This window comes from Ctenopharyngodon idella, chromosome 6, assembly GCF_019924925.1.
Source record: "Ctenopharyngodon idella isolate HZGC_01 chromosome 6, HZGC01, whole genome shotgun sequence".
Lineage (NCBI taxonomy): Eukaryota > Metazoa > Chordata > Actinopteri > Cypriniformes > Xenocyprididae > Ctenopharyngodon > Ctenopharyngodon idella.
In genome coordinates, this window is record NC_067225.1 from 21531495 (window position 1) to 21557011 (window position 25517).

The window sequence follows — 25517 nt, forward strand, 5'->3', positions numbered from 1 at the left end:
GAAGCGTAGATTTGAGTGCCTTTGATCAAAGCACCATGTTTCATCAGAAAAGTCTAAAAAAAAAAAAAAAAAAAAAAGCCACAAAAAACATGTGATAAGCCAACAAATACTTTTAGGCAAACAATTGTTGTTGTTCAAGTTTTTTTTTTTTTTTTTTTTTCATGTAATTGTCAGACAGCACTGTGTTTATCTGTGTATTGGACTCATGTTTTGTGGTCTTTTAGAAAAGATTTGTGTTTTTACAACGGTTACCTCTATTTCCCATTGGACATTTCAGTACTTTAGGTCTTGCTTCAGCCATGTAGCTCTTTTCCTTCCCCACTGTTTGTCCTTGCCTTGCTGCCACAGTAAATCAGTATCATGTATTTAGAGGGCACCAGTGAGAGAGCAGTGTCCCGCTGTTTTTGTGGGGCTTAGATGCAGGTTGCCGGATCTGCTACCCTGCTGTTTGTCTCACCCAGCTGCCCCTTCACTGCTCCCATCCCCAGAACCATGATAATGAGACTCATGGAGATAACGGCACATAATCACACTCAGATTCTGGCAGAATTATGTTCTTGCATATTTATGTTTTAAAGGGTTACGGCTAAACTGCCATTAACACAGAAGAACAACATGTTGTGGATAATCTGCATGTTTAAATATGCTTGACACGTAGCAGCTTTTTGAGGCGGTCTAGTGACCCATATTAAATTTGCTTTTCATGCTGCAAATGTTTACACTTGTGTCCAGGGGTAGAATTAATTAATTTTCGTATATTTCCATTGCATTTCATAACATTTTAAGGGAATATTTTATCCAGAAATACAAATTGTCATCATTAATTACTCTCCAAATCCTCATTTTGTATGCAGTTGTTTTATCAAATGGAATACAAGAAGAGAATTTTTAGAGTCTTCACATTGGTCTTTTCCATATAACAGCATGTTCACTGTGATGTCCAAAAATATTATTTATAAAATGTACCTGTACAAATGCTTTTATAATATATTGCATAAAGAATTTGTAAAGAGTGTGTTCATTTCTAAGGATGTCTACGTCCTTATAAATCCTTATAAATCCTTATACATTTTTTGTATGTTTGGAAACATATGCTGAAATGTACAATATGGACAAAATGACAGCATCTACTGTAAAAAAAAAATCTGCGTAAAAAATATGTACATTTTAACTTTTTTTTTTAACATTTCTTGAGATCAGTCTTATATAACAAGGTCTTTTAAAGTCACATATATATATTTGCGTGAGAAACAGATTCTTAAAAGAATGATTTTTGCTAAAATCAGACTGACTCTGTTTTAGAGTTCTCGCTGAGTGAATTATTCAGCCACAGTGTATCTTGAGTTAATAACTTACAAAAAGAATTTTAACTTAATTTAACTTAATTTAACACTATATTGCCAAAAGTATTGGGACACCCCTCCAAATCATTGAATTCTGGTGTTCCAATCACTTCCATGGCCACATAAAATCAAGCACCTAGGCATGCAGACTGCTTCTACAAACATTTGTGAAAGAATGGGTCGCTCTCAGGAGCTCAGTGAATTCAAGCGTGGTACCGTGATAGGATGCGACGTGTGCAATAAGCCCATTTGTGAAATTTCCTCAGTACTAAATATTCCACGGTCAACTGTTAGTGGTATCATAACAAAGTGGAAGCAATTGGGAACAACAGCAACTCAGCCACGAAGTGGTAGGCCACGTAAAATCACAGAGTGGGGTCAGCGCATGCTGAGGCGCACAGTGCGCAGAAGTCGCCAACTTTCTGCAGAGTCGATAGCTACAGACCTCTAAACTTCGTGTGGCCTTCAGATTAGCTCAAGAACAGTGCGTAGAGAGCTTCATGGAATGGATTTCCATGGCCGATCAGCTGCATCCAAGCCTTACATCACCAAGTGCAATGCAAAGCGTCGGATGCAGTGGTGTAAAGCACGCCGACACTGGACTCTAGAGCAGTGGAGATTTGTTCTCTGGAGTGACGAATCACGCTTCTCTGTCTGGCAATCCGATGGACGAGTCTGGGTTTGACGGTTGCCAGGAGGAATGTACTTGACTGACTGCATTGTGCCAAGTGTAAGTTTGGTGGAGGGGGAATTATGGTGTGGGGTTGTTTTTCAGGGGTTGGGCTTAGCCCCTTAGTTCCAGTGAAAGGAACTCTTAATGCTTCAGCATACCAAGACATTTTGGGCAATTTCATGCTCCCAACTTTGTGGGAACAGTTTGGGGATGGCCCCTTCCTGTTCCAACATGACTGCACACCAGTGCACAAAGCAAGATCCATAAAGACATGGATGAGCGAGTTTGGTGTGGAGGAACTTGACTGGCCTGCACAGAGTCCTGACCTCAACCCGATAGAACACCTTTGGGATGAATTAGAGCGGAGACTGCGAGCCAGGCCTTCTCGCAAACATCACTGCCTGACCTCACAAATGCACTTCTAGAAAATTCCCATAAACACACTCCTAAACCTTGTGGAAAGCCTTTCCAGAAGAGTTGAGGCTGTTATAGCTGCAAAGGGTGGGCCAACTCCATATTAAACCCTACAGATTAAAAATGGGATGTCATTAAAGTTCATGTACACGTAAAGGCATGCATCCCAAACTTTTGGCAATATAGTGTGTCATAATACTTGTCATATGTGTAATATAATTTGTACATTATGTTTGCTCCTCTCACACAGCTATCGTATTGATTCAGAAGACATGAATTAGAGCATGAGTCAAATTATAATATTTTTTTATTGTGCCATGGTCACTATAAACAGCTTGTGCATGGAAAAGAACTGCACTTTTGTATATAAGAGAAAAAAGAAAGTTAAAGTGCTTTGGAACGTCATGAGTGAGTAAATAATGACATGAACTGTGTCTTTCACTTGTTAAATCAGTTAACACATTTAACATCAACCATGAATTTGCTGCTTTGGTTCCCTCATTTTATGATCTTTTATCCATCTATTCTCTTTGAAAGTGGGTTCTCTTCATACCTGGCAAGTGTGAATTAGTCCATATGGACCAATTCATGGAGGAACCCATTCTAGCCTGAAGGAGAGCTCGCTAATGAGAGAAGAGATTGGCAAACCGTCAATAAATATTAATACCACTGTGAACAAGCTGTGCGCATCATCAAACACTCACTCCAAAGACAAAAACCGGACTGGCATGAATTATACAATAGTTTTTCACCTCTGAGTTTTTCAAGAATAACATCTTCAAACGCATACCCCTTGGGCTATTGTCTCTTTCATATGGGAGATGCTTTGAGGGTGAATGTATATTCTTTTGGTCCATGTTTACTTTTGACAATAGCTAAAAAAGTTCAAAGAACCTTTAAGATGTAATTGTTGAAGCGAAACTGATCAGAATTCGGAGGTTAAATAGTCATTCCGTTAAAGTTTTTGAAGAAAGTTCAGCTCAACAAACTCATCTAAGCACTTCATGTAATATTGACAATGACACTGTGAAGATGCCCTTGTGTAGTGTGTGGAGAAACAGTGACTTTGATATCTTTTGGGTGAATTTCGGGTGAGAGTGATGAAAGTCAGTGCTACTTGGCCCAGGAAATATTGTATCCTTGGGCAACCAGCAGTCTGCTTCCTCGTTCCTCAGGTCATTGGATCTCCACTGGTATTCCCTGTGATGGAGCGCCTTCCCTAAACCCAACCACCCCCATCTGGCCCCTGCAATCTGCGTCTATAATAATCTCCAAGTGCCTGCATGAGTTCAGAAACACATTGAATTTTAAGCTGGGAGCCTTTCGTCTGAGTTTGTTGTCATCATGAAACTTGCATAGCATTGTTATAATGAGCTTTACATTTAGGATAATTGCATAGAGATGTTTCAGTGATGATAATCTACAAGGAAAGGAGAGTTCCCTTGGGGACTGGGGAGCCAATCACTGCTTGGTTTCCCCTCAGGAGACACACATTTGTTGCATATAAGATACGTTTCACAGGCTTATTGAGAGATAATGAGACAATTTGTCTTGTGGTACAAGAGAAACCTCTCTTTACTGGCCTTACCACCCTATCTATGAGTGAGGACTGCATTGTCATTATACTTTTTAAAAGAGCCTACTATCAGTTTGTAAACTCTCTAGGTGAAAATTGGAAATGTTTGTCCATGTCTTGTGCTCAGAAAGTGAGCTAGAAATAAAGCAGTTAAAATGGGAATTTAAGTTTTTTTTTATTTTTATTTTTTTATTAGCAGTCGAAACTATTTGGTGTATACCATTAATTGAAAGTAACAGACTAATTACTTGGTTACAGTTATGGATATATATTATAAAGTAAGTTATCTACCTATATACCATTCAACAGTTTGGGGTCATAAGATTCTATTAATCATTCTACTATGCTGATTTGGAGCTTATTATCAATGTTGAAAACACTTGTGCTGCTTTGGGTTCCTTGCCGCTGTCGCCTTTGGCTTGCTTAGTTGGGGACACTTGACATTTGATATTCAACAGTGTTTTGATCTGCCTGCATTGACACCATTGTATGCGAACTGAACTGAGCTGGATGATGACACCACTGTTTACTCCAGTGCTAATATAGATAAATTAACTAAATTAATAACTATTGATTCTTACATCGGAATGAATCAATACTGAATTTACTTAAGATGGATAATGACACTATTTTCTTTAAGAGCTGCTGTGCAGCCAAAATTATATACCAGTTATCACTGTAAAGCTGCTTTGACACAATCTGCATTGTTAAAAGCGCTATATAAATAAAGGTAACTTGACTTAATTTTTTTGTGGAAACTGTGATACATTTTTTTTTTCCCAAAAGAAAAGCATTTAAGTCAGGAGCTCACAGGTAAAGTAATGGCATATACTATGGTAAATGCTCCACTACTTTGCTGTTGGCTTTGCCTGTGTACTCATCTTCAGAGGCACTGTGACCAGACTCTGAGTGCTGAATGGGGTTATTGCCTTTAGCACATTGGTGGAATTACCCGTAGCCTGAGTAATGATGCGACGGGCACAGTGAATGCCATGCCAAAGACAAGAGAGGGAGGGAAGGCTGTTAGTTAAGTGAAGGGGAGGTCTTTATGGAGTGTGGGTTTGGTATTTAGACACTGGAAAGCATTAATCTTAGTTTTTGAGCCTATAGTTGTCACCTCTTTCCCTAAAGAGGCCAAAGGAGTCTAACACAATGGTGCCTTGCACAATGTGACTGTGTTTCAATGGGGTGAGCAAGTTCAGAATTGAGCCATGGCTTGTTAATGGAAGGGTTTACTTTTATCCAGCGTGCTAAATTCCTGTTTAAGTGTTTCAGTTTATTTATTTTGTCTGTTCACTTTTTTCTCGCTACTACCCTTTCCTAAGCATCACCATCTAGGTTTCCCATACCTGACCTCTATTTTCTTACTTTACCGCTTTTCCGCTCAACTTTTTCTCAAATATTTACTGATGCTTTTACTTTAATATTTAATATAGTGCTTTTTAAATATCCATTAAGTACATTTCATTCTTGCTTCATATCGAGTCGAATATGACTAAAAGTAGTTTACAAATGTACAGTAAGTGAGTAACTAACTTCATTGACTTAATTCTTGTAAGGGTTTGTCAGACCGACAACTTGTGAGTTCATGAGTCTTTTAAACAATTAAAAAAACGGCTCAAAGGAATCATTTGTTCACTTCAGACAGCAAGTTCACATAGTGAAATGATTTATTTTGCTCTAATGTTGTAGATGTGACTGTCTGTTTTCTGCACTTCTCAAGTCTTAGGTTTTCATTCACAGGCTCAGAACTAGGAGATAATTCTATACAAATACTTCTATCTGCAGAAACTCTTCAGGATCTTATAGCCGAGATGTGCAAGCTATTTATAAGTTTCACTCACTAGTGGTGGAGGAAAGGTAAAGGTTCATGGGCTTAACGGATCAAGGTTAGATTCTCTAAGCACAGAAATTCTTTAAGAAAATTAGAGAAAGGGAACATTGTTCGGCGCAAGCATTTAAAGGCACAATATGTAAGATTTTTGGATTAAAATATCCAAAAACCATTAGAACAGTGTTATATATTTTGTTGACTTGTGTACTTGCACTATCCCAGATGTTTCCAAGAATGCTTAAATCCAGAGCAATAAGCAATTTTAACCAGGACACAGATTGTGTCCATGCGTCGCCTATCAATGACATCATACCTGCATTACTCTTGGTTTCCATGAGCATGATTTCTGCCTGAGTCCCGTCCCGATTCTTTTCCACTGGCTGTGAGATGAAGATGACAACTCCCAAGATTCCATGCTCAATCTCGCCGTCATCAAGCTACACTTTTGGTTTGAATAGGCGACCTCTAGCGGTGAAAATTTACATATTGTGCCTTTAACTTCTGTCAACGCTCGTTATAAATGTCTCTGTAGTAGAAACTGCCACAATTTCATGACCGTGATCTAGACTGTCCACAGACTAACTTGTCTTTTTTATTTTTATTTGTTAGAATCTGCTATGCTGGTTAGTTAAAACACATTTGTTTCTTCTTTAACTCTTTTATCTACTCCTGGCATTACTTTTCACTTTTAGTGATCTTATTTCATTCACTTGACCACATTAGAATGATCTCATTATGATCAAACCAATCAAATTACATCAATAGGTAGTCAGAAACACGTGTTGCTGCACCTGGTTATTGTCTTTTTTTCATCTTTTTGCTTTTCGTTTTCCATTTCCTCCCCACTTTCCCCTCTGCTTCATAACTGACCCTTTCCCTCTCTCCTCTCTGTGTAACAGGCATGATCCTCTTAGCCACGCACTGGCATAATGTTCACTCTTAAAGCGAATTATCTCCAGAGAGCTTTGGGATTACTCTCTTTCATTAAATCAAAATTCCATTTTATTCTGCTTTCCCACCCCTCCTTTACACTCCCTCCATACAGATGAGGGTAATACAATTAAGATCCATAAGTTTCAGCCCCAAAAAGGAAGGAATTGTTCCACACCTCCCTAAGGGAGGAAAAGCCGTCTGCTCTTTGTTCCAAATTGGACGTTTGGTGGAAAAGCCAATGTGCCAGCCCCCTCGCTGTCCTCCAGTCAGCTCTTTATGTCTGGGTGCAGTTGGGAAGGAAAAGAGTGGCCACTTAAGGCCGCCACCTGTTATTACTGCAATAGGCTGAGTGTTTAACTGCAGTTCACGGTTACTTTACGTGAATCTTAATATTCGTTCCTTGGTAGCCAATTGGATATTAATGAATAGGTTCAAAACCTTTGGTTGTTGTTTGTTTGAAATGCAGGCCTTATTGCTATCCATTTAGTTGTCACAATGAGCTTCCCCGGCTGTGATAGCAGCATGAGGCATGCACATACAGGAGCTCAAAGAACATAGTGCACATTTGAGCTATTAGACAGCAGAGGTTTGTGTAATTGAAAAGAAATTAGGCTACTGTGAAGCCCTGTTCATGAGACGAAGAGAGAAAGACAAAGGCAGAGTGTTGCTTATGTGGAGACCCTCAAAGCACCTGCCTCTTTTGCATTGTAGCTCATTTTAAGGTCAGCAGAAACATGCCCCGATTGCACCACTCTATTTCCATTGAGAAAAAGAATGATGAATCATAATAGCTTTAATCTTGTACCACTGTTTAGCCAAAGAAGGTTAGACTTAATGTCTTTTCTCCTATAAAAAATGTGTGAGAGTTATAAGTCTAAAAGGAAAACGTTTCATGTTTAGTGCAGATGTGCATTTGGCTGATCCGTGTATAACAGTCATATGTATGTTTCTGATATTTTGCTTAATTTTCTGGAAACCATTCACCCTCTGTAATGATAGCCTATAAAAGTATGAAGCCCCCATTAATGCAAAAAAAAAATCTGTTTGAGAAGCGCATAAGATATTAATATTGCATAATGTTTAGTCTTGTTTTCAGAGAATGAATTTTGAATTTGTGAGTTTTATGCTTAAAACAAGAACATATTTGCAATCGGTTTATTAAAAAATAATGCCAGATAAGTTCTCTGAAAACTTTGCTTATTATAAGAATAGTTTTACTGGAAAGTAAGACTAAATGCTTATTAATTAAATTATTCATTTATTTGCCATAAGATAACACATACACAACTCATTTTTTTGTAATAGCTCCTTTGAAATGATTTAACTGGTCTCCTATCACATTTTTAAATTTGCTTTCTATATAATTTAAATTCAGTCAGTTTATTTGTTATAAATATTTCTTTATCTCACACACTCTCTCTCTTGTTCTCTCTAATGTTCATCTCAAAAAATAATGTCTCCATGTACTCATTTCCTTCTATTATCCTTAATTCTTTTATTTCTTGCCACTTTGATCTTTATATTTCATTCCTAATGCATAATCACTCTTGTCTTCTCTTTCCCTCTCTTCTTCATCTAACGAACGCTCTTCATTCTTCTAACAGACAGGCTTTCCTCAGTGTACGTAGCTCAGAATAACTACATTTCAGTGACATAATTTTTCCATTGCAAATAAGTTGGTAATTTGAACTCATTTGGCCAGATACAAAATTCATAGATTTAAATAAATTAGCCTAATATCAGCTCAAAACAGGCCATGTTAAAGGTCATATTAAAACAGAAAGACCCCCTCATCATGAAGAGCATTCATAATCGGTCTGTTTGTGATTTTCTTTTATTATTATTATTTTTTTTTTTTTTTTTAAGTAAAGTAAAAATGAACCAGACCAGATAAAACTAGGTGCTAGCTGCTTACAATATCAATCATTTTTTAAGTGTTTTCACTTTTCAAATCAGTGTTTTCTAATTGGACGCATTATCAATCGGTTAAGAAAAAGAGAACTTGAGATACAACGGGCGAACATTTAGCAAATGTGCCATTAACATCTTGCTCCACAATCCTTGTTCTTATTCACACAGTGTTGGAGCCAAGCACAGACGCATTGTGTTCCCATCTAGAGGCTGGGAATGAGGCCCAGACTGACAGCATTGTTCAAGAGGGGTCTGCTCGTCTCTGCTGTCTAATTCTCTCCTCTTCCCTTTAATTTTCTCCTTTCTTCCGTAGAGCTTCTCAGTTCCTCTTAATTTCCCTTTTTGGTACCTGTTGTTATCGCTCAGTGGGACAGCACTAACTGCTCGGATTATTTACCTCCAAAAATGAGGTTTAAGGAGATTTAGGCATCTTTTTACGCACAACATTCAATTCACTCAGATCAAATATAAAAGTAGCTTTAGATTTGTAAGTGTACCTCTAAAGATCTTGTAGGTTTAAAGACAAAATACTCTATTATGAAGATTTTGTTTCCCCTCTTCTGAATGCTTCCCCATTTTCTGTACTAACCTTGCTCTATAGGGCCCACAGAGGGGAAACAGAATTAGCTCAAAGGAATACTAATGACACCAATATATTCTTTAAGAATTCCACATGGAACAATGAAAAAGATTCTGCTGTGCTGAATGTTGACTCTGCTGCATGCGTTGGCTGGGATATTGCAGGACATAGATTAGCATAAGAACCTTGATTAGTGGATTTTAAAATGGCACAGTTCTCACTACAGTGTCTACCTAAATATTAAATATGCCTCATGTCAACCTTAAATATAATTAATGGCCAAATAGTATGTTTACATGTCAGGCAAAACGATGAGAGTCAAAAATCAAGTCACGTTTTGGCTGAAACTGCTTTTTTGATGCAAGTCTTAGCTGCCGATTTCTCAGTCATGTTTGCATTACACTGTTTATAACTTTCATTGATAGCAGAACATGCTCTTATGCATTGATATATTATGCACAAACAATTTAATGATAATTGACAGAATTGATCTTGAAAATATTGACATTGATGTTTTATTTTTGTGTGTGCCTTTTTATATGCAATCATGACCATGGTTTCATTATAGTGAAGAAGACACATGAAATTTAAATTATTTTAAATTTTTTTTTTTTTTAATTATCTCGTAACACAAGATATATGATTTTCAAATGCATTTTTATACATATATCCACTAGGGGTGAAACGGTTCTCGGTAAAAAATCGAACCGTTCGGTTCTCCACCCTCGGTTCGGCACGCGCTTGCACCACGGTTCATCCCGAAACCTGACGACGCATCTATAATATGGTTTGTTGATAACAACAATGTGTAAAACGGCTAGTGTATGTTTCAGTTGATGGATACGCATTTTGGCTTCCCAATATGTTACAACAGCGATGATCAAAAGAACATGGACAAAACAGTCACTGTGAACAAATGTTCAATTTGAGTGCTTAATAATGCTTAATAAAAGTATTAGAATAATCCTACTAACCCAACTTTTGAACTGTAGTGTATATACACCTACCTGGTTGCGTCAAGATGTGTAGGTGGGAAATCAAACACTGTTTTAGATAAGCTTAAAAAATATATCTGTTTAGGTATTTTATCTAATCAGACAATTCATATCTGTACTCTGCAGGTAGCTCTGTTATCCTTAACTCCTTAACTTATTGGATTGCGGCAAATTCTGGTCTCTGTTAAGCCGTCTCTAAAGAGCTGTGAGGCCTAGACAGTTGAAATATTAAAGATGGCTCACCAGCCAGGGGCAGCTATTGATCAGAGAGGTTCCCTCCCCATGCTGGACCTTTGATAGTTCCTCAGTCCAATTGGGCAGGACTCATGCTGGTCTACAACATCAAAAAACTCTCATACTCGCTGCCAGAAGATCAAAAGCCTGTGAGTTTGTGGACGTGCATTAATAAGGTTTTACGTTATACATGGTCGTGTTCACATGTGTGCACGAATGTCAGTGCCCTTCTTTGAAGTTATTGTCTTTTTAGCTCTGAGAAAGTGTGAGATCACTAAGCAAACTTATTTTGCCCTTATTCATTGGTGTTCAGCCATGAAAACTCTCCACACAATTCCGAAGTCTATGAAGAGATGTCTTTTGTCCCTGTCAAACTCCAGCCTCCACCCTCACCCCACCGCTGGGCTGCGTCCTGCTCCCTGCTCCAGTCATGTCAAAAGGGTTTCCCGCAGCTCACGCTTTCATAGCTCCCTACAGAATAAAACAGGGCAGAACACGTCTCCCTCTGTTCCCTCAGAAAACCGCACACATGGGCCTTTAGAACTTCGGCCCATCAGGAGTTCTCTCACACCGCTGCAGACCAGCACCATGTTTACCCCCATGTCAGTCGTCGTGAAACCAAATGAAGGAGAAGTCAGTGGGTATAGGGAGGTGGGTGACATTGTGACAACCGCGGCGGTCGGGCAGTGGATTCATTTATATTCTAATGGGGGGGTAGCCCTGGATACGCTTAGGTGACTGGAAAACATTCAACTAGAGGAAGTGAGCGGACTTGGATTTGGTGAGTGCGCTTGTATAACTACGCGGATTGAAATCGCTCTCACAATGGAAGGTAACTCTCGGTTATCCCCGTGGACAGAAAAAGAGGGGCTGGACTTTTCAAAAAAGCAAACATGTATATTTCCCATGGACTTTCTAAGTCTTTGCTTTGTAGACTGGAATGAATTTGCTCACAGGCTCAATGGAAAGCGATTATGTGCTCTGTGTGAGGCGTGCAACAACAGGAAACATGCCAGACCTCACATATGTTGATATATTCAATTCAGTTCAATTGAGGTTTTTTTTTTTTTTTTTTTTTTTTTTCACAATATATTGTTTCAAAGCAGCTTGATTCAATTTTACAGTTTAGGAAGTATTCTATTATCAGCCAGAGATGAGTATATCAACGTAATGTCCATATGGCAGTAATATTCCTCTATAATACAGCACATATTATGTGATTAGTTAACTTCATGTATTCAGTTAATTATCGGCAGACACAGTGAACATGTTAGGGAGCAATTACAACTTGTGCTTGTAATTGTTACAATATAAGGATAATATTACAATATTAGGATAATATTTGAGAAGAGTTGTCGCAGGCAGAAGATGATCATGTGTATTTGGTACTATTTCATTAGATATAATTGTAGTACACGGTTACCAGAAGCCCTATATGAATGCTTGGTTCAAGAGATGTAAATTTATTCTAGATTTAAACTTGCCACAATACCAAAATTATATTAAAATTATTTATTTTACCTGACTAAAATAAAAGTACTTGAATAATGTGACAGAACTTAAAATTCATTGTTTTATAAATTAATAATAATTTAAAAACCTTACTTGACCAGTGTGTTCCTACCCTGCTTTTTAACCATTCCCTCCTGTTTATTTAAAAAAAATAATTACATGCAACAGCGTGATGTTTGCAACAATCACATTATCAATCATGTTAACATTCGCAACATTCTGAACAGGTTGGGATTGGGTTGGGTGACATGACTAAAATCTTATTTTTTAAATGTAATTTTATAATCACAATATAGTTCTTAATTTTTGGATGCAATCAGACAATGACACATTCTGTATAAGAAAGATACAAATTAAACTGTTACATTTTTCAGGTAGGCTAATTTAATAGTAGCATTCAAGTAAGAAATTAATATAATGTAAAAAACACTGCATAGTCTTCACTCTATAAATTAACTATAGACTAATTCTTAATAAATATATTAAAGTTATTCAGTCAAGCATTGGGTGATTTTTCTATTTTATTTTGTTGTTTGATTAACATTAATCACACAGACAGCAGCTGGTATATTAGGCTGCTGTCACTTTAAGACCTGCACGGATCCAATACACTGGAACACATCTGATTTCCTTCTCAGCTGTTTTCCCTCACTAAAGACTTTCCCGACTGTGTTTACGTGAATACTCGCCAGGATGTTCATTTTGACATATCTTTGACCATTCAAGGGCAATAATCCGCTAAAGAGAACCGAAGCCACGATTGCATGATGTCTAAATGCGGCTTTCTGCTTGCGCTTCGGGTCTGAGTCTAGCAGCGCGAGTATCCCACGCTTTGTTTTCTCACGCATGCATGTTTCTTTGTTGCTTTCTTTTTCCGGACCGTGCCGGATATTTTATTCCCTGCAGGGAGTGGAAGCAGAGCTCTGCACACATGTCCTGACTCCTGCTGTCATACATCAACGCAAATTAAGAAATACGGCTCTTTTAGAAATACGGTACTTTTAGAATGCTGTCATTCTAAAAGTACCAGTACTAATAAAATTTTGTATTGTACAGTTTTTAATAGCAGGGTATTGCAATACCTTTCTAGTACCGGTATATCATGCAACACTAATTTAAACAGATAGAGTGTGTCTGAAACCCAAACATTATCAGTATGGCTATTTAGAGTTTAGGAGCCAAATTTGAAAAAGCTCTACCTCCTTTAGTAGACTTTGATATCCTTTTTGGTACTACCAAAACTCTAGAGTTTATATCCAGCCATACAGTGTGTATGTAATAGATCAGAGCTGTTGGTGATGCACTACACATAAAAGAGGGGCTGATGGGATTGTTCTGCTGAAAATAATAGAGAGTTAAATTGAAACGTGAGGTTCACAAGCTCTTATTGCTATTTTCCCTCGAAATGCCCCTTTCTTTTTCAATAATTGATAAAGATTAAAGTCCTTTTGAATTGTTTAACATTAGATTAACGTATTATTTCAGGTGTGGAAGCTCATCAATATTTTACTACATTACTGTAGTGCAATACAAGCTTAGTATTTATATATATTGAAAGTATACCTTGTGGGTTTAAAGAGCAATTATTTGACAGTATATCTAACCATGATCTGTGCTTACAACTGAAATTAGATAAAAATTAAATATTATATGATCATAAATATATTAAATTATAGTATATTTTAATATTTATAGTAATGTTTATATGACTATATGCTCTTATGAGTAATAAATAGTGTATATATGTTAGGGGTGTAACAATATTCAAACGTCAGTTGTTCATACTTTGAGTTAGGTGTTTGAACAAACTTGTGTAATAAACTACTTCATGTAGTTCATACCTCGTTTAAAAACAGTTGTGCTATGGTTCCATTATTGTGAATGCTTAATTAAATTTGTTAAAATTTTAAATATATTAGTTCAGATTTATCTGGCATTAAAGGTGTGGCGGCTGCCATGCACAATTCCTCTGGATTAAACATGGCAAAATATCTCAGACTTGAAGAGGGACCCAATCCTTATTGGGCCAGATTATCATAGAGACTTGGGGGTGGATTCTTGGATTTAGGCCAAATCAACAACATAGAAACCAAGAACGTCTTAGCAACCACATAGAAACATGCTAATAGCCACACAAAACACCTTAGCAACTGCATAATAATGCCCTGGCGACAAACCACAACACTAGTATTATGTCTGCAGATGTTGGATGTGCAAGCACCACTCATCCCAATTTTATTTTGAAGGTGCTCAATGTAGGCTTATATTCGACTGATGACCCTAATCCTGATTATAAAGTCATTAGTTCAGTGTTAAAATGTTGTGTTGTGATTGAATGTTGTATGTACAGTGCATTTGAGTGTTTTTAAAGACCTGTCAATGTGAGATGCTCATGTTATTTTTCGCCTTCAGATGTTGATGCATCACACTGATGATTCATGTGAATCAGAGGCATCAACAAAAAGCCATGTCAACCATACTTTCTCTCTTTCCGACCAATCAAGCAGATTTGTAGCACAACAGAGGAGCTTAGTTATTGTGTATGTCCCTCCCACACAGCGTAATGATTTTCATCAGAGCATGAGAGAGATTAGCTAAAGAGAAATGATTATCGTGATGGTCGAAAGATCTGAGAAGAGGTCTACAGAAAATGTGTGAAAATCCATACATGTAAAGTCTGAATTCACTAGTAAAGGTGCTGATGAAGGATCATATGCATCTTATGTGTTGTGAATACTAATGAGTGAAGATAGATGCAGAATTTGAGGAGTGTTTGATTGGAGCACTTACTGTACGTACGCCTGTGCGGTTCGTTAAAGCCCAGTCCATTAACCCCCTTTGCTATGATGCTGGAGCCATATGCTGGTAATTAGAGCTCTAATGTGAGACACTAAATGTCAGTCTGGAGCGCTAGTGAGGAGATGATTGTTGGGTATAATGGCTGCATTTTTTTTACTTGCACTTGTCAGATTTGAGTCTCACCATCAGTATTGTTCAGAACAATGAACAGAATAACATTGACCTATGCTGTGCTTGATTAGGGGGGTTTTATAAATGAGATGACTGTGGACTGTATATGTTAGGGATGTCTTTTTTTTCAGGAATTTCCATAATCTATTGTCATTTAAATGAACATTGAAATAATTGATTAACGTAAATGTTAAAACTCCAAAACGGCATGTGTAGGAATCTGCATACAAAACGCACGTAGCCACAAGTAAAAAAGAAAAAGTATTTTGCTCTTTTAATAAATGTTTAGTTTACAGTGCTTTATTTTGTTTAATAATAACAATAAGGATGGGCCAGTTGCCCTATTGGGCTTGTGGTGTATTGTTACAAAATTTTGCATTGGTTGATTTATGTTTTTATGCTTTGCAAACTTTATGCCTTGCAAACTTATGCAAATTATGCTTTATTACATTTTAACATTACACATGTAAAACATAACATTTAATATTATTATTAAGGTTTTGTGCGTTGTGAACTTTAACATTTTATTTTCTGTGATGTATTGAACATTGTTGCAAAATATGCTGTATTAAACTTCAAGTAAAACATAACATTTAATCAATTATTATTATTATTATTAAAGTTTTTTTTTTTCATTGGCCATTGGCAATGTTGCCAGAATCAAAATCAAAATTTACAACAAAGCTCAATGCATCAAACTTCAAATCTGATGCTGAAGTCGGAAAGCCATAAATCTCGTACAAGATCAACACGTCGTGTGCGTAAGATGCATAACATGCCATTGCATTTACATACAATGACAGTGGTACTTCAGGTCAGCACATCTACATGTTCTTGGTTAATATAGGCATGATACATCAGACCCTGTCAGATAGATGATCATAGTGCTTGTTGTTGTTTTATTTTAACAGACTCATGGTATTTTTAGTGTATGTTGTCATTCATATTCCAATGGTGCCACACCTGATTACATCGAGCCTGCTTCATTTGCGTCGAGGGTGCACACATCATTGCACCCATGGCACCCATGGATGCATGTCAGTGTGAAGTGCAAGCTACAGCTCATGCTGTAACTGATGCTAGTAATCAGGGTTTTCCTGCATTGCCTTGATGCATTGTCTCTGACATTGATTAATAGTCGATAAGCTTAATCAATTAAATTATTAACAACAATTACTTTCTCATTGATCATTTACATGCTTAATGTGTGTGTGTGTGTGTGTGTGTGTATAGATAGATAGATAGATAGATGTGGGTGTTTCTGGTGAATATGATGAATGAAAATCATCCACAATCTTTACATTCACAAGAGGGACCAGCTCTCCCCCAAAACAAACAAACAACAACACACACTGGCCGGCAATGAGCGATGGCGGGGCTAACACAATATTGCTGTCGCTGCAGAAAAGCAAGGCTGAGACACTTAGACAAAGGAATAAGCAACAAAGGAGGAGGGAGAGAGTGAGAGAGAGAGACAGCATTGCAAGTAGCATGAAGGGAATTAAATCATAAGCCATTTTGACACCAGAACCCCCAGACACTGACCATATTAGACCAAATGTCTTAATGTTGTTTGATTTACATATGAGTGGTCTAGAAAAAGAAAAGCACATCCAAAATAAAGTACAAAACCAAAATAATAAAAATGAAAATGTTTTTTTTTTATTTATTTATTTATTTATTTTTATAAAGGATAGTTCAAATAAAATGTTTTTTTTGAAAAATGCAAAAAAGTGTTTTATTTTTTGTGTCCATACCTTGAAAGTCAGTGGGGTCCAAAGTTGTTGCTGATGTATAAAACAGCAGTAAGTCAGGTACAACGTTTTTAGCTTATTTAGGAGGTGTAGCCTAATTCAAGTTTTTTGTCATGTGCATAAAAAGTTACTGACAACTGGACATTATAATTCTGCAGCAGTACAATAAAACAAATACATATATCAGGGGCGTGCCTCCCTTAAAATTTTGGATGAGAAAATAATCCATATTACAAAAATAAAACAATGCAAATATTACAAAATGTGACATCAAAAAGTGTATAAATCACTCGTTTTTCTAAAGTAACACTGTCCAACAGGTATAGCGGGAGCTCTCTCGTCCTCCCCTGAGCTCATTGAGTTTTAACAGACCCCCTAAAATGTGCGGTGGGTTTGGTGGGGGGTAATTGAGATTGAATGGGGGAAAGTCACATGAGAGGAAGCAATGCCTCTATTGCGCTATGATTGGATATGATTATTTATTATTGGATATTTGGTTTGGGTGATAAATCCCGCATCTTGTTTTCGTGCACGTTTGCGAATCGGTCTGAATGACAGCATTATGGCGTTAATGGGAAGACTAATTAAAAAGAAAGTAAACAACTCAGCCACTTAGACATCACCGTTTTATGTTGTCAAAATCAAACCTGAAATGGCCTGAAAACATGATGGCTGTGGGGGTTTTTTAGTGGGAAATCTGCTTGGTGAAATTAAAGGATAAAATAAGAATAAAATAAATAAAAGATAAAATAAATAAAAGAACAGCTGAACATCACTTCACAAATAAAATACATTGTTTAAATTTTACTGCCTTTAGGTATTATTTTGGAATAAATGTAAAAATGCTTAATCAAAATTGATGAGATTTATACTTGGTTTTAAATAGAACCGTAATTACATAGTTAATGTAAAAACACAAAATAGAATTGTATTTGGTTTCTGTTTTACTGATGTAATGCTTGTTTAACCAGAAATATGTGACAATATAAAGTGTAACTGGGACATGAATTTATGCCTCCTCATTTCAGAACACCATTGCATGCCACTGACATGCCACTATATATATTATATATAATATATATAACATTACAATACAAAGGGAAATATTTAATTAAGATTGTTATATGCACCCCCATTGCATCATGCTCTGTGAACGAACCATCGTGACGGTAAATCCTCTGTCACAAAGGAAATAATGTCACCGCATCATTATCACAATCTCCAGGCAAATCAAAGCAGCAGGTTGCTGTTTTTGTGTCTCATTCGCTTGATGTACTGCACCCTCCTTCCTTTCCAACACTCCATTTGGTAGAGGGCTGTTGCGTTTCGTCTTTGCTGAGCGGTGGAGGACATTTGTAATTGAAATGAATTCTTCCATGTCAGCAGGGCAGATTTGCCACATCTTTTGTCTCAGAGTTTGTCGCTTTGTCAAGGCGACCCAACCCCACCACCCTCCACCGCCGCCCCCCCTCGGTCCTCTAAAGGCGCCCAGACATACATACATACATTTGTATTAATAAAGCAAAAGGCAGTGTTCATTGGTTGAGCACACACTGTGATGATAGGATATGACTGGGCACTAAACCAGATGAAGCAGCGCAGAACTCTCGCACACACATCCCAGAACAAACGCGCAAGGGCTTCACACTGAGATCTGATGTAGTTTATCAGCATGTCGTCTCAAGTATTGTATTATTGCTGCCATGTAAACCCCTGTTGAGTGCATCAATCACAACAAGTTTATAATCATCACTGGCATGTTGTTGTTCTTTTTTTTCCAGATTTTGTCAGATTTTTTGCTGTTGCAGAAACAGTACTTTAGTGCTTGCACTCTTTTCATTAAGCTAGTGTATAAAAGCGTTTTTTTTTTTCATGCTGTTTGATACATAACAGTCCTTGCAAACCGTGTTAGTTGGGAAGAGGTTTGTTGACGAGAGTTGTGAATCATGCTTTGTTTACATTCGTCCACATAATAACAGTAGTAAACAGAAATGACCATGATCGTCAAACACTTCTCACCTCCTGGGCTCTATTTGTTGAAAGCTCCATGAAATCGAAATTGTTTTGTGGCTTTTAGTGTGTGTTAGCTGTCTGTATCGTAGTGTAGTCCTAAAAGTTAAAACTGTTAGCAATAGTATAGAGCCCTACTTTTAAATGTTTCTATGTGAATAAAAGACTACATTAAATCTGTTTTATCATATAAAGCTCTTCAGAATACTTGGATTAAACTGTTAAATTCATATGGATTTCTTTTACAGTCTCTCTATGAATGTTTTGAAGTGAGTTTTGGGTGAATAGACTTTCAGTGAAGGGACAGAAATCTCTCAGATTTCATTAAAAATATCTTTGTTTGTCTTCAGAAGATGAACAAAAGTCTTACGGGTTTGGAATGACATGAGGGCGAGTAATTAATGACAGACTTTTCTTCTTTTGGGTAAACTAACCCTTTAAGGTTGATGTTGGATTGCTTGGTCACACTATGTAGTTGTCGTCGTATAAGGTGAGGACGAGAGCTGCAAGGTGAAAGAGACAGACAGTGGGACAGAAAGACAAGGTGAGGAAAATAGAAGGGTAACTTGTTTTGAGTGACAGACTGCTGCAGGGCTAGTCATTTCAGTGGAGAAAAGGAGCGAGGGTTAGAAGGAACTGGAGAGGTTGATTGATGTGATTAGAACATTGACCTATCAAGGAGACTGAAACTCTGTGGGTGGGTAGCAAATGTGTTTATATGCATGTGTGAGCAAAGACATTCACGAAGAGGAAAATGGAGTTACTGTAGGACATCACTGCTCTGGGATATCCCTCAGCTCTGTGTGCGCATGTAGTTTCTAATAAGGGTATTTGGCATACAGTGTATGGCCTCTAATTGTTTTTCATCTACGCAAATAACGTTCACACACACCTGCTCCATTACGTGCTTAAACACCTGTGTGGCAGTTTGATCACACATGTTAAACAGATTTGTGCTGCATCAGTCTGTTTCACTGCCAAAACATGACCACATTACGTCAATAAAAAGTGACCATCCTTTAAAACTAATTAGGCATTTAAAGCTTTTAAAGCATTTAAAAGCCTTTATTATCTGGTGGTTCCTAGTGATTAGGCAGTACACATTATGTTTGATGTCATACTGTTGGGTTTATCCATAATTCACTAAAATTTAATTAAAATTTAAACCAATAGGTTTTGTCCATATTTGACCCAAACATACCCAGTATTTTTTTAGAGTATACAAATATGTAGGTCCATCAAATCTGTGGAATTCCATTAAAAGGATGTGTTAAAGGATGTGTAAAATATCTTATAGTAGCTGTCAGAACTGAGATTTAGCTAAAATGCTTACTGAACAAGCGTGTTTTTTTTCCTCAAACCAGTTAAGCACAAACCCTGCCCCATAGCCGATTCTAAATATTTCATTGGTCATGTCAATTACAGCTGATTGCCTACACAACACTGAAACAAATACTAATTCTAACCCTAACCCAGAGGTCAGGAACCTTTTTTGACCAAAGAGCCAATTTTTCTTTTTTTGTTAATGAATTTTTCTAAGGGTGTACTCACACTAGGCACAGTTGCCTTGAACCGAGCCCGAGCGCGATTGTCCCCCCTCCCCATTTCCCCACTGGCCCGCCCTCACATTGCATTTTACGTTCTGAGCCGGAGCAGGCTTACGTCATATACGATGCAACTTTTTGAATGGAAGAAAACAGGAAGAAATGCTCTTTTACTAAGATACTGCCTAATATATTTATCATTTATGCCGCACAGCGATTTTCACTTGATTGTGCTGCACATATTATTACAAAGGCAGCTGACATTAATGGAGGAATTTGCAGCTTTACTTGCAAACTACAATTCCTGTTCATCAATAAGGTGAGAAGCAGACCTGTTATAAACCCAAATACACTCAAATTAATTACATAAATTGATAAGTGTACTATCAGAGTAGAAATAAAGATGTTTGCCGTCGTAATGATGACAGTAGCGCACACAAAAGTAGTAGCTGTTCCGTGCTCAGGCACGGTTAGCACTCACACTGCATGCGAACCGTGCTCGAGCCCAACCGGGGCCGGCTAAACGAACCGCGCCCGGGCATGGAACGGAGTGATCACACTTGTCAAACGAACCGGGCTTTGGGGGTCAAACGCGCTCGGGCATGGTTCAGAGCACCTAGTGTGAGTACACCCTAAAAGAGCCAAAGTAGGAAAATAATGTAGTGTAATATTATTTTTTTTTTTTTTTTTAAGGTTTTTTTTTTTTAATAACATTTTAATAATAGTAACTTTATTAAGTCCATATACAACTAAAATACAAAAATATGCAACAAACAATATATAAGTTGCAATATACAATTAATTGTGCTGGGCTTTCATATGAGGTTGATTTACCACCTGAGGAGCATAAATTCTCTTCAAAGTTCTCTTTCTCTTTGTGTGTGTGTGTGTGTGTGTGAGAGAGAGAGAGGAGAAATAAGTGAAGAACAACGCCTACGCACAGTGATTACATCGACTGCATTTATGTGAATACTCACCAATGCGGGCATTTTGACAGTGTGTCCATGTTCCACTCGGAGCGAGCGCACAGAAACATCCTGTTAGTAGCGGATTCAGTTCTCTTTCGCAGCTTTGCGTTTCCTTTTTAATATTAAGCACGTCCCGCTCTTTACTTTCTGATTCATTCATGTTTCTTTATTAATAACGGCAACAGTCGCGCCCATGATGTTGCGAACAGCGATGTTGCGAACATCACTGAACACAAACTTTTAATAAACTTCGGTAGGCTCTACAACACAGGAATTGCTGATCTCTAGTGATGTCGAATTTGTTATCGATCATTTGTTGGGAAAGGGTTAGAGACCTGGCCACATGATTTTTGTCAAAGAGCCAGGTGTGGCTTGCGAGCCATAGTTTCCCAATCAGTTATTGATTTCGACGTCTCCTGCTAGTTTCTTCAACTATAGGAATTTTTGAATTTTTGTGGACTTTTTGAAAACTCATTAACTTTTCTGTTATTATTGGCATAAAATTACTATCTCTTTTTTTGTCTTGCTAAGGCTAATTTCAACACTAGCATGACATCTCAGTTTTAATACAAACAGCCTTTGGGACTCTAAAGTCTCTAAAGTTGAATAAACACCCTTAAATTGTAAATGGTAATGACATTTACCATTGTTCAGTGAACTTTTGTGATCAATTCGAGTGATAAAAAGTCTGAGTGCTCGAAACGCCACCTTTCTTGAGAGTCTGTTAATAAACATGGTAGTGCCGTGGTGTGCCGATCTTACACTTTTTTTTCTGTTCAAGTTTGTCCGAGCACCCACTTTGAGCAATCTGTCAGCTATGTGCACGCTTTTGTTTTGTGTTTCCAAAATCAAGTTATTTCAATAGGAATCCACCTGATCTTAAATCTCGCGAATTCGTCGCGTTGACGAACAGAAAGCTGCTTGATTTGATATAGTGAATTCTCCGTAGAGGTCCACCGATTTTATGATAATGGTAACTAGGTTGGACCACGCTGGCCAATAACCAATTCATCAATAGATAGTTTTTAAAATTGATACTGGATGAAAACAAACATAACACATAAAATAGTGCTGAACTTTTACAAAAACTGAAAATGTACTGAACCATGAAAATGTACTGTACTTTTTAGATATAAATAAATATTAATGTATTAATTATGCCCTGATCATTAATGTTAGTTCATAGTGCATTGACTAATGTTAAGAGAAACAACTTTAAAATGTAAAAATGTATTAGTAAATGTTAGAAGTTAACAATTAACAGCACTTTTGTTAACCTTAGTTAATGTTATAAATGGACTCTTATTCTTACCATTTCATATAAATACAAACAGTCATTGTTCCAGAAATCGGTTATCGGTGCCGATTAATCAGCAAAAACGAATAGGTTGACCTCTACTTCTGTATGAGCTGTGCTTCATTCATCGCTACGCTATTGAAAATCTCCTTTTTTTTTTTCATGCAAAATTTCGTCAAAATTACACTCGTGACCACACCTGAAAACTCTGGTCCGATTGAATTTGTGTTGCTCCATAATTTCCCCTTCATTCCGCCCACCATATTGTTCCCTCGCATGCATTCTCTTGTTTTCCATCTAATTACTGAGAGCCCTCAACTGTAATGTGCTTTTGCTTTGACAGACCCTGACATGATCTGTTTGATTATATTCAGCTTGCCTCAACGGCAGTAACAACAACGCTCTGTGTTTGCATCAACCATGTACCTTTGGGCAGTTGAACCAAGAATGACATTGATTACGTTGTTGAAACCATCGTTATTCATAGATCAATTCCTGTGATTCGATTATAGAAAAATATGAATGTTTGATGACAGAGTGAAATGAAAGGTTGAGAGAATGATTTTGGGAGTTAAGGAACCAAATCATTAGCCAGCTTAAATATTTATGCACTAATGATTACTATGATTATGCTTGATATGCTCCTGTTTGTTTGAGGAGAAACATCAACAGTGCAGAAATCAATGGAGATAAATAGAGTGGGAGAGAAGAAAAAGACAGTCAGAGAGAAAAAGACAAACATAAAACAGGCTAATAGGAACTGCTTCCTTCTTCACCCCTTTATCCCTTTTCATTTCCTATCAATGGGTCTCTCTCTGTTCTCTCAGGTCATTACCAATTTCGCTCCATCCATTGCACCATTGATGGGATGGGAATCTTAAGGAATTGACTGAATCTGGTTCTTTAATGGTACTTTTAAAGAAATGTTTGAAAAGAAGACATGACATTTTTATTGCATTTACTGCCTTCAACAGTCTGTTGCCAAATGATCATTTCACATTTCAGTAAAGCCGATATTACAAAATTATAATAAATTTAATACAGAAGTGTTTACACACACTTTTAATGCGGCACAGAGGCAGAAAAAATGCAATACAGTAATTGCCCATAACTGTAAATTAAGTAAAAACAAACACTAAATAATTAATAAGAAATTAAGAGTAGATCATGTGACACCGAAGACTGTTTCAACCCGTTCTCGGTTCCCCACCCTACTGCACTCTTATATAATGCTATATAATGGCTATGACATTCTGAATTGCTGCTGTAAGGACCTAAGTCCAGGTTTGCATATTTCTGCATGGATTAGTTGCATTTAAGAAGTTGGTCCTGGATCAGCACTTCAGGAAAACTTTTATATCCAGCCAAGTTGCTGACAGCAGCAGTAGCACTACATCTTACCTCCAACTCCCTAATGCTCCATTCAGTGGGACGCCCCTGTGCCACTTGGTCTTTCAAATGGACCTAGTTTCACACTGCATTTATCTTTTTTCCCTCTTTAAGAAGGCATTGTGCGATTCCAGAACAAACTCCAACCAGACAAAATGCTCGATTTAAGCTTTTAACGTGTGAGAGTTTATTGACTCAGGAGTGTTTAGGTGCGTGTGCAGTCAAAACTGCCTCCCTCCGTCTTGCCTCTTTCACAGAGATACTCAAATTCCTTGAAGTGTTAAATAAAAAGGCTAGAGAGGTGTCTGATGAAGGCGCTTTCACACAATCTGCATACAGAAGCAGCGAAGGCAGATTAGTGTGTGGTATTGAGCTGTGAAGCGTCAGTGTAAAGCTGTGCTCACAGGGCTTTATCTGCTCTCTTCCTCAAAGGAGTTCAGTTGTGCCCTTTGAAATCCACCTAGGTTTCAGGCTTAATCTTGTTGTTACCTTTGCAAGCTGTTTGCTTATTATTTCTAATTTTATTCCAGCTTCTCTGTTTTCTTTTTTCATCTTTGCACTCCCAGTGTTGCAGATAACAGTTTCTAGGTGCAAACACTAGAGGTAGAGGGGAAAATGATAATATTTCAAATATTGCAATATTTTACTTCATGATACTGTATTGATATTTAAACGGCAAGAATAAACGATTGTAGTTATATTTTTCACATATAATATTTATGGGAAAAAGAGATTGACCACCACTCGTATATGAAATGTACTGTGACATTAGATTGCTAGTCTCGTTAGACATTTGACTTGCGGCAAAAATTCTTGGTAGGGTTGCATATAGGAGTGTAAAGTCCACAGTAGGGCTTAGTAACTATTAGCTAGTTTGTAACTATTTCTGCAATAAATTTAGTTACGTTTAGTTAAATTTAGTTTACATTTGTTTTTAAGGCAGAAAGTCGCTAGTAGGCTCTAAACTCTTTGTAAAGAGTGTATATATCTGTAATATGACGTTGTTCAATGATCCAATAGTAGCCTTCAAATTTGTAAGCAGAAATTGTGTTAAAACACTGTGAATTTCAGTAAATTCAGACAAAACTGTAAAAAAACAACAACAACAAAAAAAAAAAGTTATCTATTTGAAATACAATACATAACGAATAATTGACGACGGGCCGTTGAATTCTTAGAAAATAATGCACACCCGAGGTGGTAACAAAGGCTTGAGCCTTAATAGCAGAATAATACCGTTGATACAGTTATTAACGCAGAGAGAGAGAGAGAGAGAGATAGAGAGAGATAGAGAGAGAGAGAGAGAGAATAAGCAGCATATGTGAATTAGCCTACCTGATCTGTGCGTCTCTAACGGCAGCAGTGTCTCTACTAATAGTGAAACTATAAGTTTATCTCAAGAACCTTGCTGGTAAATCATGTATCTTAAGTTGCTAAACTATTTTACTGATTAATTCGTCAGAGCAGCGCTGACCAAACGTTTCTGTGCAAGTGTGTGTCCGGTCCGTACTATACAGTACGTGTGTACATTAGTTAGAGAGAGAGAGAGAGAGAGAGAGATGCGCTTTCAGGACGCAATA

The 25517-nt window shown here is 37.3% G+C and overlaps 1 protein-coding gene across 8 annotated transcripts in view; it reads left to right on the forward strand.

The window, feature by feature from the left end:
• The window catches only part of lrp8 (low density lipoprotein receptor-related protein 8, apolipoprotein e receptor), a 158676-nt gene that overhangs the window by 40412 nt on the left and 92747 nt on the right, over positions 1 to 25517 (forward strand). The window contains exon 1 of one of the 8 annotated variants that reach the window (XM_051896604.1): positions 8886 to 8934. The exons of the other annotated variants lie outside the window; for them this stretch is intronic. Coding sequence (XP_051752564.1) covers positions 8901 to 8934 — 34 coding nt within the window. The 5' untranslated portion in view covers positions 8886 to 8900. Of the gene's footprint in view, positions 1 to 8885; positions 8935 to 25517 lie in introns of those variants that run through there. 8 annotated transcript variants of the gene reach the window in all.